Below are 19418 nucleotides of genomic sequence, written 5' to 3'. Positions count from 1 at the left end.
TGACGTAAGGTATATTTTGACATTTAAGAATCAGAATTCAGAGCATATTTGAACCGCGTTAAACAGAAAGGAACCAAGCCACATCAGGTATTGCCAAAATTTGGGCAATTCAATTTTTTACATGAAAACGGTTGTGCGGATTTTCGTGCAAATTTCAGTGGATTTTCTCCATCCTACGATCCAAATTCCTTAAAATGTTCAAGGGAATGCACACAAATGTCCTCTTGTAAACAATTAAATTGCCCAGTTAAATTTGGCAACAACTGATGTGGCTTGGTTCCTTTCTGTTAAACGCGGTCCATTTATGATTCAACAAGAATCAACAAGCACTCCATCGTAATATACACATTTCATAAGCACTATATTTTTAATTGTAACACTTTGAGCTATATCTTTGTACCATGAATATTTAAGTTTTTCATAGCAAGTAACGTACACAACATCACGTCTTACATACAGTATCATATTAATTCGTAGCATCTTAAATATCTATGGCAGGTTCTTTCCATATTTCCAGCGACGGTTATCAAAGTCTTTCCAAAAGAAATTTGTAGCAAGCAGTCTCTTTCATTATATTACAAAGCTTTTTTTAGAATTTTTTTGTCGTTAATTTTTCAGCTCTTTTAAGTTGTAACCGATTTCGTAGTGACACCTGCACTGCCGATTGCTAAGTAAATCCCCGTATAAGCATTCGATTGTTGCCAAATTTCTTCTTTAAAACTATTTATTTTTGAAGAAAGTCGTATTATTATTATTTCTTGACATTTTCAGCCTTTTTAGATCTAATTACGAATAAAATCCTGTGGAAAATAGGAGGTGAAATATTCACAAATTTTCCTGAAAATCCGTGATTTGTCGAAAGAAATTTGGCAACACCTGATGGCTCATACGGCGTTCATACTTAGCACGGCAGTGTAGAATTCTACGAAAAAGAGGAAAATGAACTTAAGAGCACCACGAGAATTCATTTCTGCAGCTATGATGCCTGTAAAACAAAACACAAAACAGATCCATATTTGAGTCACGCCTTCACCTATTTTAAGTTCTTTCTAGAGTAATGAAACCTGCTTTTAGTATTTGCATCTTTATTTCCCACGAGATTTCAGTTTAAAGGAGACTCTACTTTCCTCCCATTCAATGCATCATATCCAACATCTTCCCTACTCCCTACAGGATTTGAGAGACGACATCCTACACAGTGGCGAGGCGTGAATAATCGATTATCGATATTTCCTCATTTGAAGCTGTGGTAAAGAATCGATTATTAAAGTATTCGTTGTGAACATCCTGTTTATCGATCCTTTTCCATAGGTTTAAATGGCAGATCACTCGATTTATCGCAAAGTAAGCCACGCCACTGATCTTACATCACAAGCACTAGTGAACTTGCCACCCACAAAAATAAAGAGAAGATCTATGGTAAGATCGTTTGAGCTTTTTATCTTCAATATTTCTTAAATGAGCTGATTGTTAGAATTTTACTCGTTAAAGGAGGATTGAATGGAACTACTTAAAAATATCGACAGATAATATAAGATACCTAGGTGTTTCGTTCGATCTTAATCTGCGATGGCTTAATTTTTATGAGTTTATTAACAGTCAAATGTGTTTATCATTGCGCTAAAAAAGAAACGGAAATAAGAAAATGTTTTGGTGAGAGAGGGGTTTTGTTCTTGCCCCGCGTTGTTATGGATTAAAAAAAATAATGATGATGAAATTGTGAAAAATTCAATCGGTCTATTTTTTACTTTGCTTCAAAAGCGAGTTTCAATAATTTGATGATAAAAAAAACAAAAATATTTAAATAGATAAATACAACGCGAAGAAAAATAACTAATTCAAAATAAAAATAAAAGCAAACTTTCCGTATTGTTTTCCCTTTTAAAAAAATTAACACAACAACAACATCATCGGTCCTAACAAAATCTGAAACGAACTCCCACGTTTAAAGTAACCTCTCAGTGGAAAAGGAATGATTATACCATTGATTTTGAGCTTACAGGTTGATTTTACAAGAAATTCAGCGACCACCTCTTGTTTCTCGCGCAATATTACACTGGAACAGTTGCAAGCAAGCAAGGTTTGCGCCACTTAAAGGAAATGACGGAAAAAATTCAGTATCAACAGCGAAGATTTGTTCACTCATATAGGTGCTCTGTTCAGTTGTGGTGTGGCGAAATGAGCGATGCAACTATTCGGCCTCAGCGGTAACTCCAGGTGGTATCCAGCGGTATTGAAGGAGCCTTCGTCTCGCAGTGACACGAAGCATCTTAGTTTAGCAGCCTCAACGCCCGCATAGCGGCTAATATTTTCGTTGATCGATTTGTCCGCAAAACAACCTTTGCTTATCGTAGAAGTGTAAGAAATAAAACGACATTTTGTAATAGTAAAAAAAAAAAAAAAAAAAAAAAAAAAGGTCGAACATTGCAACTTTGCCACAAAGTTGGGTAACTTTTATTCTCATAGTTTAAATTAAACTGAAAAAGGCCCTCTGTTATCCGGGAGACCTTCAGCTATAGTCGGTTTAAGGTTGGGTTTGGGTTAATTTTAAACAAGTAGCAGTCTTGCACAATGGAATATTAAAAATTAGATTAGTATCTATGAAAGCCTTGAGCGAATAGGGCGTTTTTCTTTTGGCATTATTCCATGCAGATGTGTTAGTACTGCTAAACTATGTTCAAGCGGAAATTTTATTAGGAAGTAGATATACGAATAGACAGATTAAAAAAAACCCTACGTTTTATTGTGTAGGTATACTGGGACTTTCGGTGGTTTTTGCGAGTTCCCTCCCTCACCTACTGACTCTCGTTACGCTCGCACCCTCCTTCTTACGTAGGTGTGCAATGTGCATTCTTCTCTAACATATTTCACCAGTCTCACACTACTTGGACTACATTTTGCAATCAGGAACTATAAAAATGATAAGTGTGTAGATATTTATATCCGGCCCGAGCCATGTAACAGATCTATCACGATCATTTTAGCTTCATTTTCCTTTTTTTTTAAAATTCGGCTGATGATGGGAGCTGTTCAGCCCCGAAACGTTCCGTAGTATATTTTAAACTTGTTTTTAGCCTTGAGCCAGTGCCTATTTTGTGTTTCTTATATCAGCAGTTATCAATACAAGATATATAGGCACCACCACGAAAAGCTTGCAGAGTGAGCATAATGGCATTTAGCTTCAATATGAAACGGAAAAGTGAATTGCCCTCCAATCAACAGAAGAAGCAGGGGTAATGTCAAAGGGTGAGTTTTACCGTGATCATCGTCACACCCAAATGCCACTTGCAAATTGTGACCGAGATCCCAGCGTTTTTGCAGAAATGAGAGGCCTGCGTTTGACAAGCATTCAGGCGAAAATTCCGGACTTTCTTACGAGACACGAGGCAGTTATTCGGAGCGATCAAAGTTGATGATTCTCGCTAGGGAGGAAAGAAGAAAAACAGCGCACTTCGATCCACGCGCGATCCACGCTAAAACATAGTCGCGCAAAAAAAGAAGTTCGAGGAAATCGCAGTAAATTATTAACGTGGAACGAAGCGCTCACAAGTCGCGCAGCAACCAATGTGCTTTCCCGCCGTTTATATCGGTAGTTTCTTACAAGAATTTTAATTTCCTTCCGGTGGCTTTATCATCTCTCCGATGATAGATCTCGGAAATTTCAGTCCGTCCAATAGTCGAACTTTTTCGCGGAACAATCTCAAATACGGGACAGGCTGCGTGCGTACTGACGTACTTTGAATTCATGACCCGGATTTGTCGATGAAACATTTTTGGCACCGATGATTATACATGAAGTTCTTTGCTAAGAATGGTGAGTATGGCTCACGCTCTTTTGACCGATATATCAGAGGAAATTTCTTTACTCACATCATCGAGGTATTTTACAACATTTTTCATTTTTCAAAAATGGACCGCGTTAAAGAGAAAGGAACCAAGCCACATCAGCTAGCCTAGTCCATTACGATGAGATGCCCATCTGTTAACACTGACTGTCAGCCGGAATTGCTTCTGCGCTTTTTTAAATTTTCAGGCCCATTTACTACAAAGGCTACAGATTCCGGATAGTTTTTGGTTAATTGGGAGGATCCTGTAATCGTACTTCTTTTTCCCTTTTAACAAAAGAATACACAAAGAGTCTTGAATCATTAAAATAGTAACTTTCAATGTAGGTATCCAGGGCCGAATTTACCTACTTGCCACCCATGGGCCGCCCCCTTCTCATTCGTTTCGAAACATCAATAAAAACCATCAAGTGAACGTGCCGCAGGGGGAGGGGTGCATAAGACGCGTTTATCTACTCGAGTTGGATACATTTTTTGTGAAAGTCCTGCCAACACCACTAGCAAAATTTCACGGAACTTTGCACGAAAGCTAAGTTCTGTAAACATATCTCTGTGTGGACAAGGTCCTTCATTTATAAGGAATGAACCAAAAAATTATGAAGGAACAAACATAAATATGGTTTAATAAATTTTACTTCCGCCGTTGCGCCGCGCTGGTCGCCCTGTGTTTGGCGCAATGCGTGAAGTATTCCTGCAGTCTTGTAGGCGCTATGCGTTTCACGCCAACCGCTCTTGACCGGACTGTTTTTGGCGCAATGAGTGAAGTATTCATGCAGCCTTGTAGGCGCTAATATCTGTTACATCCCGACCGCCGCGCCGAGGGCTTTTACTTTTCATCTCAAGTCCTCGTCATCATTCCTCTATGCGCTGAGCTCCGGGCCAAATTGCGTGTTAAGTTCCTCTCTTAACTCGACTAATTAAAGATGCTGTCTCTTGTATCGCCAAAAAACGACAAAATTAGAAATTACCCCCTTTTCTCGTTGATAATTGTTTTCTCAGAATCCGATTTTCTTTACACCTACATTTAAAAAAATTGCAAAATTTGCCGCCCCCTAAATTTGCCGCTATGGGCCGCGGCCCATGTGGCCACCCCCTTAATCCGGCCCAGTAGGTATCTCGGAAAAATCACGGCTGAATTGGAAGTGATTAAATTGGTTTACCCAAATAAAACAGGCAGTGAAAAACTTGCAACGTTGCAAATTAATAAGGTACAAATATTTCTTACTTTACCGTCTGTGATGAGAGAATGTGTAATCGCGCACGTACCGGAGTGAAATTTCGGCGGTAATCGTGTCTTCTGCCGTCAAGTCGTGGCGATACTTTTGGAGGCGCTCTGAGCTAAGCAACTATTAAGCCTCCGAGGTACTGCACAGTATCAGACGAAAATGAAGGCGCTCTGACGTGTGTAAATTGACTGGTATCGTTTACTACTACTGTGTAGAGATCCAATGATCCAATACGTTGCGGCTCCTGATCGATCGATTTTTGTGAAACTGGTATACCAAATGGGATTTTTCGACGGGAAACTTAATTTCTACTCAAATTATAATAATTCAAGAATTCTTGTTGGAGAATGTGGCCTAGAATGATATCTCGGCTCCTGTTCGATCGATTTCTTGGGAATTTTCCGTGGACATTAAACCTTCCCAAAAAGATTTTTACTGGTCGTTGTTTAGGAACTCTACCACTATTCTTTGTAGTATTTTTCCTATGAGAGAAGTGACAAAAAAAGGAGAGGAAAAAACTCCCTTCCTGGAACTCGTAAATATAGATACTCTTATGCAGGGCTGGATTCACCTACTTGCCGCCCATGGGTCGCCTGGAGTTTTCCGCCCCCTTCTCACTTGTTTTGAAACACCAATAAATCGTATTCGACAGAGGTTCGATGTATCGTTTGGCTCAAAACAATAGAAAATAACCTCAAACAAAAATTTTAGGATTTAATTTGGAAACGCTGAAAACGAGAAAATTCCTAACAATTTCACTTTTCATTTCCATTTGGTACTCGAGAGAATAAAAATTCGATCATATAAGACCCGTTACGTCAGATTTCTGAATTGACTTTTAAGGCTGTGGTTACATATTGAACCAATCGATATCAATATAATCTCACCGGTGTGACCTGTCAAATACGATCTATAAAAATCATGAAGTGAACGTGCCGGTGGGGGAGGGGTGTATGAGACGCGTTTACCCGTGTTGGGCACATTTTTTGTGATAGCCCTGTCAACGCTAACCAAAGGTCAGTTCCGTAAACCCATCCCTGTTTGGACAAGGCCTTTCATTTATAAAAAACGAACGAAAACATTATGAAAGAACAAACATAAATGTGGTTAAAAATGTTAACTTCCACCGCCGCGCCGACCGCACCGTGTTGGCGCAATGCGTGAAGTATTCATGCAGTCTTGTAGGCGCTATGCGTTTCAAGCCGATCGACTGCTGCTGACCACACTGTTAGGCGCAATGCGTGAAGTATTTCTGCAGTCTTGTAGGCGCTATGCGTTTCATGCCGACCACCGCCGCCGCGCCGTTCTAGGTCAAATTGCGTGTTGTATCACCGAAAGACGACAAAATTAGAAATTACTGTACTTTAACTCTCAGGAAATGAGAGATTTTGTCGCCTTTTCTCGTTTGTAATTTATTTTCTAAATCAGATTTTTTTCTTTTTGATACCTGCATTCAAAAAAATTGCAAAATTTGCCGCCCCCTACATTTTGCCGCCATGGGTCCCTTAATCCGGCCCTGCTCTTATGTACCTACCTATGAGCAATCAATACTTTGTGAGAAATTGTGTTTTTGATAAAAAATTTAACATTGCATTTGGACGAAATGTGCGACTTGTGCAAAATAATCTGATTTATAATGGCAGGAATTGTATGTTCGCAACTTACAAAACAGATATATCATCAGCCCGAATATCGAAGTGCGTCAAAAGAAATACAAACCCACGAACCTGCGATGAACCCAATGTCAACCTAACTACTGAAACTCTATGCCTCCCTTAATTTAACAATCTGAATTTTTGTACATGCACCCATCTTTTATTTCTTTTGTAAAGGCGGTAATAGCCTAAGATTCCGAATGTCTATAAATAAATAAATTAACTAACTAACTAACTATAACAGGACCCTTATACACAGATCGAAAAATCAGCTGCAGTATCGAAGTTTTTCCAAATTCAAAAAGCGCGCCCTCCTACGCTTGCTGATTTTCAGGGTTTTCATTGAATAAATCCTCTATACACTAAGTAATCAATGTGATGATGTGTGTGGATTTGTGGAATCTAATTCAATCTATTTGTGAACCTCATGATCGAATAAAAAATAAAAAATGATTCTCTCATTTATAAATAGTGTTTATCCCTAAATGAATCGTCTTTATTCCTCCACTTGCTAGTACTTAAATAAAGTAACAGTGAATTTTAGAAATTAAACTCTGACCGTCATGTTCTTGATAATGTTTACTGTTTACATATTATTCCACCTAACCTTGACAGTTGTAAGAAAGTTGAAAAAGTGTTGAAAGTGTAAAGTCAGTGTTCATCATAGAAAGTCCTGGCGGCTCTGGGAAGAAGACCATCCTTTCACCTCCGTAGTAATTTTAGAAATTTGTCGGTCAGGATGTTTTCCACGAACTCTAGATGTATCAGCCAAGTTACGAATCTCCAGGTAACTTTAAGTTTTACAACTTTGCATTCAGACTCATGACCTAGCTGGAGGTCACGGGTGGCATGGTAAAAATGAGTTTCACTGATATTTATTTTTTAATCGTAGAAAATTTTAACACCATAAACTTATATCAATTGCGTAAGCATTCGAAATTTTGAGCTAATTTTGTGACCATCCATTTTTTTTAAATTTTGGTTTTACCATGTGCACTGGCAATGCCAATAAGCGCACAGAAGGAGTTTTCTTTCATTGATCGGCGAATCCAGGGATGGAATTCAATCAGTCGCCTTCAAAGAACACCGTTGTTTCAGATCAGGCATTTGTTATCATTATTAATGATTCAGAAGATAAGTTTTCCAATCGGTGGATTGCCCCGATGAATCTTTTACTTAGCTCTGGTCACTGATCGGAGTGATTTGTGGTTGAAAATCCACCCACCATGGCCACTGGCCTTCATGTTAGCACCTACGGATCAGTTTTAGAGATTGGTGGTACAGCTTTATAATGGCAAAAATTTAAAGTTCTCTGTTTGGCGTGTAAATAATGATTTCTAAGAAAACTCACTTGCACGTTGTTTATTCCCTCTATACCTTTTATACTCACTCAGTGAGTCGCTGATGATGGTCCCGCGCCAAGATCGACATGCGTCCGACGGGTATAAAGGAAATTAACAACGGTAGGGAAAGGAATAAACAACGTGTAAGTGAGTTTTCTTATAAATTTAAATTATTAAGTTCTTGTGCGAACCCGAATATCAACGGGTATATGGTTTTCTATTTTATTAAATGCAGTTAAGTTGTAAGCAGTCAACTTAAATTTTTTTAAATAGCTCTCAAAATGTGGAGGAATAATTAGGTACTTTCCAAGTAAAGTAAGAATGTTAAAAATAAAGTACCTATTCACTCAGATTCTAAAAAATTCCACTAATTTCTAGGTTCTAAACCATTGTGTCATGGTCTTTCTCAGGAAGCACCAATATTTAAGTTGATGTTTCTCAGGAAGCACCAATATTTAAGTTGATGTTTCTCAGGAAGCACCAATATTTAAGTTGATGTTTCTCAAGAAGCACCAATGTTTAAGTTGAGTGAAAATTATGATAAGAAAGGTCTTCTTTTTTTTTTAACTTTGTTTTTTTCTTTCAGAAACTCATGGGATTCTTCGGCGCCAGTAAAAACAACTTTGCAACAGAAGTAACTTTGGATGTTAAGGTATGTAAATTTTTGACTATTTAATTGATTTTCTTGGTCTATGATTTTTCTTCCAAACGGTTTTCAATCTTTACATAGTTTGAGACTCAGTTTCCGATTCCTCATTATAGTTCTGTCGGTCAAATTATAAATATCCCACACTGTTTTCTCTTTTTTCATTCCTACATCTCGCCCACAAGCTAATACTGAATGAAAGTTAAAGAGGTATCTTTGTGTTACCTATGAAAGCTTTACTCTGAGGTCATACGTTCCCTCTGTATTCTTCTTTTTTATCTCCTCAAGTGTTCATCCGCAGCTTTTTTTCATTGATCGTACCTAAGCGTAGGATGTCAACTTGAAATATACTTAAGCATTAGAGAGGACCATGACACTATCCAAGAAAAAATTGAAAAAAAAAAAATTGTACTCAGTTTTATTCTTACTTGCTGCCATTCTTTTGTTTGTAGCCATTTAAATTACATCGTCTAGAAACTGGTCCAGTTACCAGCGTCAGCCTATCAAAAGAAGAAGCTTTAAAATACTACACTCAAATGCAAACGATCCGTAGGATAGAAACAGCAGCTGGTAATCTTTACAAAGAAAAAATCATCCGTGGTTTTTGTCATCTTTATTCAGGCCAGGTAAACCCTAGTGATAAAATATTCTCTTTAGATTAAAGAAATGAATGCGCCAAGCAAACATTTAAATGAAATGATAAAGTAGAATAAATAGAAGATGAACTGAGAAGAAACAATTGTTTCAGAGACTAATTGTTTCACTGGCTTTCATTGGTTTTTTGTATTAATTTCATTTATCTTAGTTAGTAAATTCTGGAATTTCATTTCTAATACATGTTTGGAATACAAAAAAAGTCCTTTCAATTGAACAATGGAAAATTTGCACAGAAAAATTTTATTGCTTAATCTGAGAGTGCTTAATAAGCTGAGTTCGCAGTATTTCTCATATTTTTTTCTGAAATTGGAGAAAACTAGATTAAAAAGTGAGAAAATGTGCCACCTCATGATGTCATCTGGCAGCATTTTCCATTTAAACACATGTATTTTAGCAGATTAGGTTATTTTGTCATTTATTCTCCAATAATTATCCAATTTAGAAACCAAGGATATCATTGCACTAGCTTTCGTGGCAGTATCATTTTAAAGATGAAATTCACAAAATTTGAGACACCTGCTAATTCTCTATTTTAATTTTAATTAAGGGGCTATTAAAAATGCTTACAGCTAAAAATTTTCAATATCTTTACAATACTCTTTGCCTCAAATTATTTAGGAAGCCTGCGCTGTTGGAATGAAAGCTGTCATGCGCCCTGATGATTCAATCATCTCTGCCTATCGAGTTCACGGGTGGTCTTATCTGATGGACATCTCACCTGTGGGAGTTTTAGCAGAATTGACCGGTCGCAAATCAGGTGCTGCAAGAGGCAAGGGTGGCTCCATGCATTTATATTCAAAGAATTTCTACGGTGGAAATGGAATTGTTGGAGCTCAGGTAATTGTTTTCAACTCAAAAAATTAAAAATTAATTGAGTTCTCTGATTATATTTATTTTATTTTTTTGTTATGATGTGTTTTGTCATCATCAGGTAAGAATACACAGAAAGTTGTCAAGGAATTTCATATTGTGTATGTTAACTGATGAAGAGAGGGTGGCCAAAGTGCATCTTCACTGAGAACATAAAAATACATGTGAGAGAGTCAAATAATTTTTCCTTTGTATTTTCAGTGAGATTGTGTTCATTACAAGAAAACATATTGACAGTGTAAGTCGGCAATCACATAACTCGTTTGCGGTGTCTGAAAATCTCCGCCTCTATGTTATTTGTTTAAAGGAGAACAAATTGACATCATTCCTTGAAGTTTTTGCAGAATTTTCTCCGCACAGAGAAGAAAAATCGCGGCAGTTCTAAAGAATTGCTGTTGAGTAGTTTCCCGTATAAAAAATAAAGTATGATAGGAAGCTGCAACGCCGCAAGAGGAGTTGTGTGATTGCCGACTTACACTGTCGATATGTATTGTTTTCAAGTTGGCCTTAAACCATCTCCATAATCTCTCTATTATATCCTAACTCTAACTCCTCATTTCTTGTATTGAAATAACGAGGAGTAAATATTAATTCTAATTCTACAATTTGATGAAAGCTTAATCTTAAGTAAGTGAGCAAGTATTTATTTTTTGGGGAGGGGGCAAAGGGGGGGGGACTGGCAAAAATTTAATCATTTCTCATTACCTATGGATCTTATGACCTAAAACCCAGGGAAGAGTGGAATTTCAATGTGGCTCCAATGTCACTGATTACTGATTCTTTATCTACAACTAACATAACTGCTGTGTTGGAATTTTCAGTTTATGCTCGCATTGTCAGTAGCAGCTTTGATAAAAAAGTGTCCTTAATCAATGCTAATAATTTTATATGCAACAACTTGTGGTGCTGGGTGATGAAAGAGCACTTCCTGGTCATGGTGATATTGATACAGAATCTCTGCTACTAATTTAAATTTTGTCTGGGAAAGTATTGGATGATTTTTCCAGAATTATCGATTAGAGCATTATAAATTCATGAAATTTTTAGTAAAAGTTGCCATAAAATAAATGAATTTGCTTTTTTTAGAATAGATGAAATGCTAGCGGAGATTCTGAAACACTGGAACCGATATATGCCATTTAATTTCCTACACTCAGCGCTTTAATGATGAAGTCTCCCAACAATTAGGAACAATAAAAATTCCGTACAGTCTTCATTAAGTGATAGCAACAAAAAATGGATTGAACATATGTAATATGTGCTGTATTGAATGAAAACCTTTTTGCCTGGCTGTGATACATAGTTATTGTATCAGTTATTATTAAGCAAATACGTAGTATAACCAATATATTGGACCGTATCAGTGCGACTCCTTTTCCTTAGTTCTGCACCATTTCAGCTTAAAATTATGCGATAGATATGCAGTTATTTTATTGATAGAGTTTTAATTTTATATCTGTCATTCTTTTACCTTTCAGGTACCCTTGGGCGCAGGTATTGCGTTAGCAGCAAAATACAAAGGCAATGATGGAGTTTGCTTCACTCTGTATGGTGATGGGGCAGCAAACCAGGGACAAGTTTTTGAAGCGTACAATATGTCCAAACTATGGGATATTCCCGCTATTTTTGTTTGTGAAAACAATGGTTACGGAATGGGGACCTCAGCTGAAAGAGCTGCTGCATCTGCTCAGTATTACACTAGAGGAGACTACATTCCAGGAATTTGGGTAGTTATATGATCCTTCTAACCAACTACATATCTTATCATCAAATATTATACTTCTCCTGATTATTTCCACCAGTCGCCTGGAACTCTCTTTAATTAAATTTGATAGGTCTCTAAATAGCATCAGGACATGAAAAGATATTTTCGAAATGTTTCTTCAACAAAACAGTTGTAACGTGTTACGACAAGTTTTTACTTCTACATGCAGGTCTTGCATCTGTAACCAGATTTTGCCGCAGCCCCATTCCAGCACCTCGATATCCTCATGAGATACTTCTTGATCATAATTTACTTCTACATGCAGGTCTTGCATCTGTAACCAGATTTTGCCGCAGCCCCATTCCAGCACCTCGATATCCTCATGAGATACTTCTTGATCATAATTTTCAATTTTGCTGATTGGCGCGAAAACTGCCAATATACTGTTATTGCAGCTAAGTCTCAATAAAAAAAAAAAAGTTGAATTCTGGAAAATTCATTTGAAGTCATGTTTTGAAAATCTGATCAAGATAACGATAGCGAAGTAATACTGCTGGAAAACTGACGATTTTACAGGGCAAAGAAAAACTTCGCCACTTTTCTTATTTTGAAGTTAGATTTGTATTTTTTTTTACATATTGCAGGGTTATTACAGCTCTACTATGCAGAATTGGAGATGTAGATAATTGGAGACTATAAACATGAGCTTGCTTATTTTATACTGTAAAATGCATCAAAATCGTCAACCCATTTTTGCCAATTTTTTCAGTTAGGTAGTATTGCTTTTTAGGCCTCAATAAGCAACAATCGTATCACAATGCACTTCAATAGAGGGTAAGTGTTTAACTCAACCTATTTTCATTTTATCTAAATCTCTAATTTGTTGCTTTTTCTTTAGGTCGATGGTATGGACGTTTTAGCAGTGAAATCAGCTGCGGAATTTGCAATTGAACATTGCAAAGCCGGAAAAGGGCCCATCGTGCTAGAAACAGCAACTTATCGATACTCTGGACATTCCATGTCAGATCCTGGCACAAGTTATCGTACTCGTGATGAAATTCAAGAAGTCAGGCAAACTAGAGACCCAATCACCTCATTTAAAGAGAAAATTATTAATGCAGGTCTAGTCACTCCAGATGAACTTAAGGTCAGTACTTATTTTGCTGCAGTATCTAAATTCAATAATATACCTCCTTTTATAACATGATTCAATCATAATCATCGAAAGCTTAGCACATCCGTATAAGAGGCGTGTCGTTTCAAATTATATAGCAATTGACAACCCTACTTTAAATCATAGTGCTTATTTAGGAATATCTTTCTTTTAAACTTTTCTGGAGACTGTTCCTAATTATTCAAAATCTCTTAAATTGACGAACCTTCAACTTTAAAAGAAAAATTCTTGGTCCCTCTAGTATCAAAGTAGCAAGCGTTTACTGTATTAAATGTTGAATTTCAAGAGTTGCAATTACCATCTAGTGTTTAGTGTGTGATGTAATTTCCATCAGACATGTTGAATGTTTGCCTGGGCTTGTTTATTTATTGAGGGTGTAAGAATTCTAGTAAATCATCTCTAAGAGACCTCTCGGTAAGCGTTCTTGTTGTAAGTTTCAAAGTTGCTTTATTTTTTTTCCACCTCTGTCGCTGAGAGGCCTATGATTAGCTCCTGGCATAAAATAAAGATTGAAGCAAAGTCCTCGAGATCCTCACTGATGACCTGAACATTCAAATAAAATAAACAATAGAAAAGAACCAAATCGATAACTTTTTATAAATATGATTGGCTTTTTTTTTTTTTTTTTTTTTTTTACGTGCTTTTGATATTAACTGGCAGGGCCTTAAGTCTCTCTGACAAAAAATCAATAACTTAGCTAAAATATCTCAAAAATTCTTCTAAATGAGATTGCTATACCGGGAAAATGCCAATTTGTAGGGAGGCCCCTAAGACCTTTTTCTTATTTTTGTAGAGATTCCATCCCACTTTACAAACAGGTTTCCCAAACATACACTCTTAAACCATTATAGAAGTCGGATCAATGGGCAGGTCAGTATTAAGATTATATGAGATTTTTAAAATTTTCTCAAACTAGGTATACTTTATTTTTCAGTCATTAATCACGTTTTAATTTTATATTTCAGAAATTGGATGGTGATGTGAAATCTGAAGTAGATAAAGCAGCAAAAATTGCTAAATCAGATGCTGAAACAGGAAGTGATGATCTGGCCGGAGATATCTATGTAGTCAATTTGGAACCGAAAATTCGGGGCGTCCACCCTTGGAGCACAATTCAGCATAAGCGAATTGGACCAGCTCTCAATGCATCGTAGGTTTGACTGTTCTTTAAATTATTCTCCAAAATTTAAAGATCAAAGGTAAGAAAATCTGTTTCAATCTGAGAACATCTTAAAAAATGTATGAATCACAACTTGGTCTCATCTTACCTTTTTGAGAAAGAACTTTCAAATGAAATCAATCGCATCTCATGCATCAACCCCAGTGAAAAAATATTATGACCAAGCTTTTTCATGCTTCTCATAATGAAAATGTATTTACAAACATAGTAGGACATTTCAGAATTTTTTCCCTGGGAATGAAAATTGTTTTAAGTTGAAAAGTAGGTGTGCGCTTTAAAAGGAATTACATATGCAATTTCTGCTCTTTCTTCCCTTTCTTCTATCCCCTTTTTGTGGATTGGATTTAAGAATTTTTGTTTGCCCGATATTTCAAGGATTAATAAAGAACTCTAAAATCCTTGGGCCTCAATGGCTTAGTAGTGTTTCATTTCCATGGAAGAAATTCAAAGTCAACTTGTTATCTTAAAAAAGCTTAATGGCTTGGATTTTGTTTCGATTTTGTCTTAGAATTTTGTATCATTTAACTTGTTTCATGCTTGAATCAATGATACTTATTGTTAGCTTAGTGAAGACCTGTGGCAAAATCATCTGCACTTTTTTCTTTCTTTACGTACTGCCATAAAAGAGAAGAAAAAAAAATATCTGAAATTACATACTTACTCAATACTAAACATTTTTGAATCTGTGATAATTTTGCACAAAAAGTGGCTCCCCTAATGTTCTGTAAGCATCGTTAGGTTAACTCTATATTAGTGTGGGGCTGCAACAGATTCTCTACGATACTGGAAGTGGAACTAAATATGGAGTTTTTGTATTCAGCCTGCTACAGATATTGTTGATTTTACTGAAGTAGTCCAGTTTGTACCATCTCAGTGTAGAAATAATTTCAGAAGTTTAAGGTTAGGCTATCTTTTTAATTTCAAACAATCCTGCTGAAAATGTCTCCTGTAGTACTATTTTCTTTCCCTTTTTTTAAAAAAAACATTTGCATACATCTTGTCAAAAGAAAGATGATGGAATTCTATTCATTCAGTCATGGATGGTTTTTGCCAGGAAAAATGAACTGTTACCAAATTTATTGTTGCCGAAAATTCCTTTTTGTTTGATTTCTCTCCCTTTGGTTCATACAAATTTATCGGGTCTCCTCTGTAATCTCTTTATCGTAATTTTTTTCAAAATAAAAATCATTCAATGTTCATGTGTTTTTAAAGCCAGGAAGTTGGTATGATTTACTTTTTCTGCTGCTTCTAGAATATTAATGTTGGCAGACTTTTACAGTGATCTTATATGAACAGAAATACAAATGCTTTCCTTTCAATTTCAATGTTTTCAACTTATTTTAGCCAAGCTCAAATACTTCCTCAAGCTTTTTTTCTATTTGTACTGGTCTCTTCAATATCGATAGCATAACTTTATTCTTGTGTCGTACAAAGTTTATGTCTAAAAATTGTGCAGTGGAAATTTTAATTTTGTGAGATAGTTTAATATCTCTTTGTGTATGTATATTGTTCGTCCTACAGTTGTCAGATGACTCTGACATCTTATTGAGACAAATTAACAATTCAACTATTTCATCTTTATGAGTGTATGGTATTTACCAGGTCTACTGATCTTAATGATCCGAAAACTTTGTAAATTGGGTGTATCAATCCAAGTCGCCTCATGTTTACAAATGTAAATTCAACAACTGACTCCTTGATTCATTTTGGATACCGTCATGTTTTCCTGTAGACTTTCGTTAAGTCTCCACTAGTACCATGTATTATCTTGCCTCCCAAATCAATTATTAACTTTGTATTCCGTTAACTTATTAATCAGGTACAATACTGAAATGATAAAGAACAGTGCAAATTTCTTATTCACGTCTTTTACCAAATGTTCCTTTGTTAAGAGAATTTTGGTATGAAAATATTATGTGAATGAGTTTTTAGAAAAGTTAAGAAATGTGAAAATATTTTTGTAGACATTCCAATCTAGTTGTGTAAGTTCATCGATTGATGAAGCTGAATTGTTTTCAGGTAAGAAGGCAGTAATTTCATGAAAATTTGCGGTCATTGATTATATGATGCAGTGGCTATTAGGCTCCGATTTTGGCTTTATAACAATACTAATAGAGAGGCTGTCCTAGAAGTCTGAGTATGCATACATTTTTAATTTTTTGCTGAAAAAATAATAAAGTATAAAAGCAAGGAATTTTAGTTCTTCGTCAAAGTCCTGTAACAAATAAAACTAAAGTATCATTCACCCCAGTTTCATAGTTTATCTTATACCCACAAAATAAAGTTCGTTTTCACAGTCTTTTTACAGCTTTCATACTCAGCTATTTCACAACCATAATGAAGAAAACTAAAATATTCTTTCCATTAGTTTACTTTAACCTTTTTCTCTTCAGCACAAGAATTCAACAGTTTGGATGCTGGAAAATATTTTTAGCCATTTTTATCTCTGATTTTTTGAAAATTATTATTCATACTTTCCCCCATAAATTAGGCCATCAACTCAATTTTGAATGTCCAGCACATGCCAATTTATTTTCAGTTTTTTACTACTTCCGAGAAAATAAGCCCTTTTTCTGTGAAAGAGCATAAAGGCCTGGAGCAATGTTGCTAAGATTGTGTGACTTTATGCATTTTTCCTGAAGACTATGATTCGCATCTCTACCCGTTTTCCTGCAAAAATGATCATAACAAGTGTGAATTTTTCTCATCACAAACTTCATGTTAAATTGCACAAATTTAGGAGCATCTCCATGAATTTATTCTCTTTTACCGAAGAATGCCTTGAATATATTCGGCCGTAAATTGAGATCATTCCTCAATTAAGTTCCTGGTGATTTGCTTCATGTTTTAATTACTTACATTTACAGTTGCATTTAATAAAAAAAAATTGGTACCTTTGCCCTCTCCTTTAGTCAATCTCCCTATAGATCCGTCAATGTGTAAGTTTCTCCTCATCCAAGGTTGTACATCTATATTCTTTAATTCATTAGAATTCGCATTTTTTCACTTAAATAATTTGTTTGTATCAAAACCTAGCTCATGAACCGTTTTGGCTTAAGAAAGAACCACAATAATTCTACTAATTTTTCTCCTTCGTTCATCAAATTTAATTCAGAAGATCATGTTATTGCCGCTGTATGCAATGTACTAATAGATGGAGAATTTCAATACTTTCAACTGCTGGAATTTAATTTAGGGCCCAATACTATTTCACCATTTTCTGCTATGGAGCTATATATATCAGATACGATTTTACAAGCATTATTGACTCAAAGCGCAGTGTAAAAAACTGGATTGTTTATTGTAAAGTCGGTCCTGCTTGAGCACATGGAAACATAATTTTTACCAAATCCATGCATAAAGTTCCCCTTCGGATTATCCCATGTCTTTGATGTTATGCTCTGAGGGTCGAGTTGTTCCTTTCATTCAATTTTTTTTTCTTTGCATAGCTGTATAATGTCGTTTTAAATAGCTATGCATTTACTCAAAGAGGTAGCTGTCATCGAACTGCTTAATCAAAATTATCATCCAGAATTCGAATTAATGGATTAGTTGGTTGTTCTTGGATAATACGCTTGTGGGAAAGAAGTTACTTGTTCTGTTGGATTTATCGCACTCTCATTTTAAAGAAAGGTCTTATTTTTTCCTAGCTGAATCTATATCCTTACACTACATTATGTCAAGAGCAAATATGAGATCAAATATTGGGCAAGGGGATTCTCTAAATTCTCGTATTCTGCTGTTTTAAAAATAATGACTAAAATCCAAACAGACCACGCAAGAAAGAAAAATCCAACTGTGCAATTTCAATTTCCTCAGTGGTAATAGCTGTAAGTGAAAATTACATTAGAATTCTCATTTGTAATTTATGATTGTTAAAGAATATTGTTGTTCTTTGTAGCTGTAAGCTTTATTTTTTGTGCTATCAAATGGCTTGTTTAAAAACCTCAGGTTTTTTTCTTTCATTAGCTGGTATCATGTTCTCTCTGTTTTGTTAAATCTACATTTCTAAAAATGTTTTCAAATTTCAATGAATAAACTGAATTTGATTTATAATAGCTCATTTTTTTAAAATTTCCCCGAACAGTGCAACTGCATAAAAATCACTTTCACTCTCTCATTTCACCATCAAAAAATTCTCCGAACCTTACCTAATCCTTGCAAAAAAAATTTCTGTAAGTTTGGTACCATTTCTACTGTTTGGTAATTTTATTGCAACAAGTATCTATGTGGTGAACCTTGGACTAGAAGGTAAACAATCTTTCAAAGCATTAACGTCGGAAACTGTAGTTTATTTGCGGAGAAAACTATTACCTTCAGCTCCCACATGCTTTTAGTATCCATGTTTTAACACCTTCATGTTTGATACTTTCGAGAAGTTTCAAAAAGTACATCTGCCCTGTATCAAATATCCCTCTTGAAAAAAAATGGCTTTGTTCCTAGATGAAACACATAAAGTGGTGAAAAGAGTCGTCATGCAGAAATGCACTTGGGCATAAACAACAGCTATGCATCCAATCAAAGAGGTTGCTGTCATCGAACTGCCTAATCAAAATTATCATCCAATTGAGGGTCTTGGAGGACAAGCATAAGTGCAGTTTTTGATAAAATTGAGGTATTCATGAACTGAACGAAAACTAGTTTGATAGTATATTCTGCGAAAATCTCCCAACTAAAATCCAGCTTTAAAGCATCAGAAAACTTCCCTTCTGCCATGAGGCTCCTCATTTACATTAGGGTGGTATGGTGCCTATCATTACAAAAAGGTATATGATCACTCTCATTAGTATCATAACAACCACTGAACAATTTGTTGAAAAAATTAGGAAAACTCATTGTATGAATGTTTGATATGCCTGTGAATTCATAATAGATTATTTGAATTTTTACTTATAGTTACAAGTATCGTGGATAATTCAGCTTCGAAAAAGTCCGCAAATTCAAATTTGGCGGAAAAAGCAGGTTTGTAAACAGAAGACCAGCGAGACCCACTGTCACTTGGTAATCTATTATCATATTACAGCGTTATTTCAGGTCAAAAATCATTGAGAAATGACCTTCCTTCTTCTTTAGATCGATTTAAAAATTCATAGGTTCTACTATTGTATACTTAATGA

General features: G+C 35.7%; 1 protein-coding gene across 1 annotated transcript; it reads left to right on the top strand.

Annotated features, from left to right (window-relative positions):
- The first annotated feature begins 7320 nt into the window (after positions 1–7320).
- Positions 7321–18357, top strand: LOC109037445 (probable pyruvate dehydrogenase E1 component subunit alpha, mitochondrial). Its single transcript, XM_019052119.2, has 7 exons — positions 7321–7513; positions 8656–8721; positions 9168–9341; positions 9991–10209; positions 11721–11969; positions 12846–13094; positions 14087–18357. The coding sequence occupies exons 1-7, from the start codon at positions 7466–7468 to the stop codon at positions 14273–14275; spliced, it is 1194 nt and encodes a 397-aa protein (XP_018907664.2). The 5' UTR covers positions 7321–7465; the 3' UTR covers positions 14276–18357.
- The last annotated feature ends 1061 nt before the right edge of the window (positions 18358–19418 follow it).

This window comes from Bemisia tabaci, chromosome 5 (genome assembly GCF_918797505.1).
Source record: "Bemisia tabaci chromosome 5, PGI_BMITA_v3".
Taxonomy (NCBI): domain Eukaryota; kingdom Metazoa; phylum Arthropoda; class Insecta; order Hemiptera; family Aleyrodidae; genus Bemisia; species Bemisia tabaci.
Note: the sequence above shows the minus strand (reverse complement) of the source record. Positions and strands in the feature narration are given on the sequence as shown.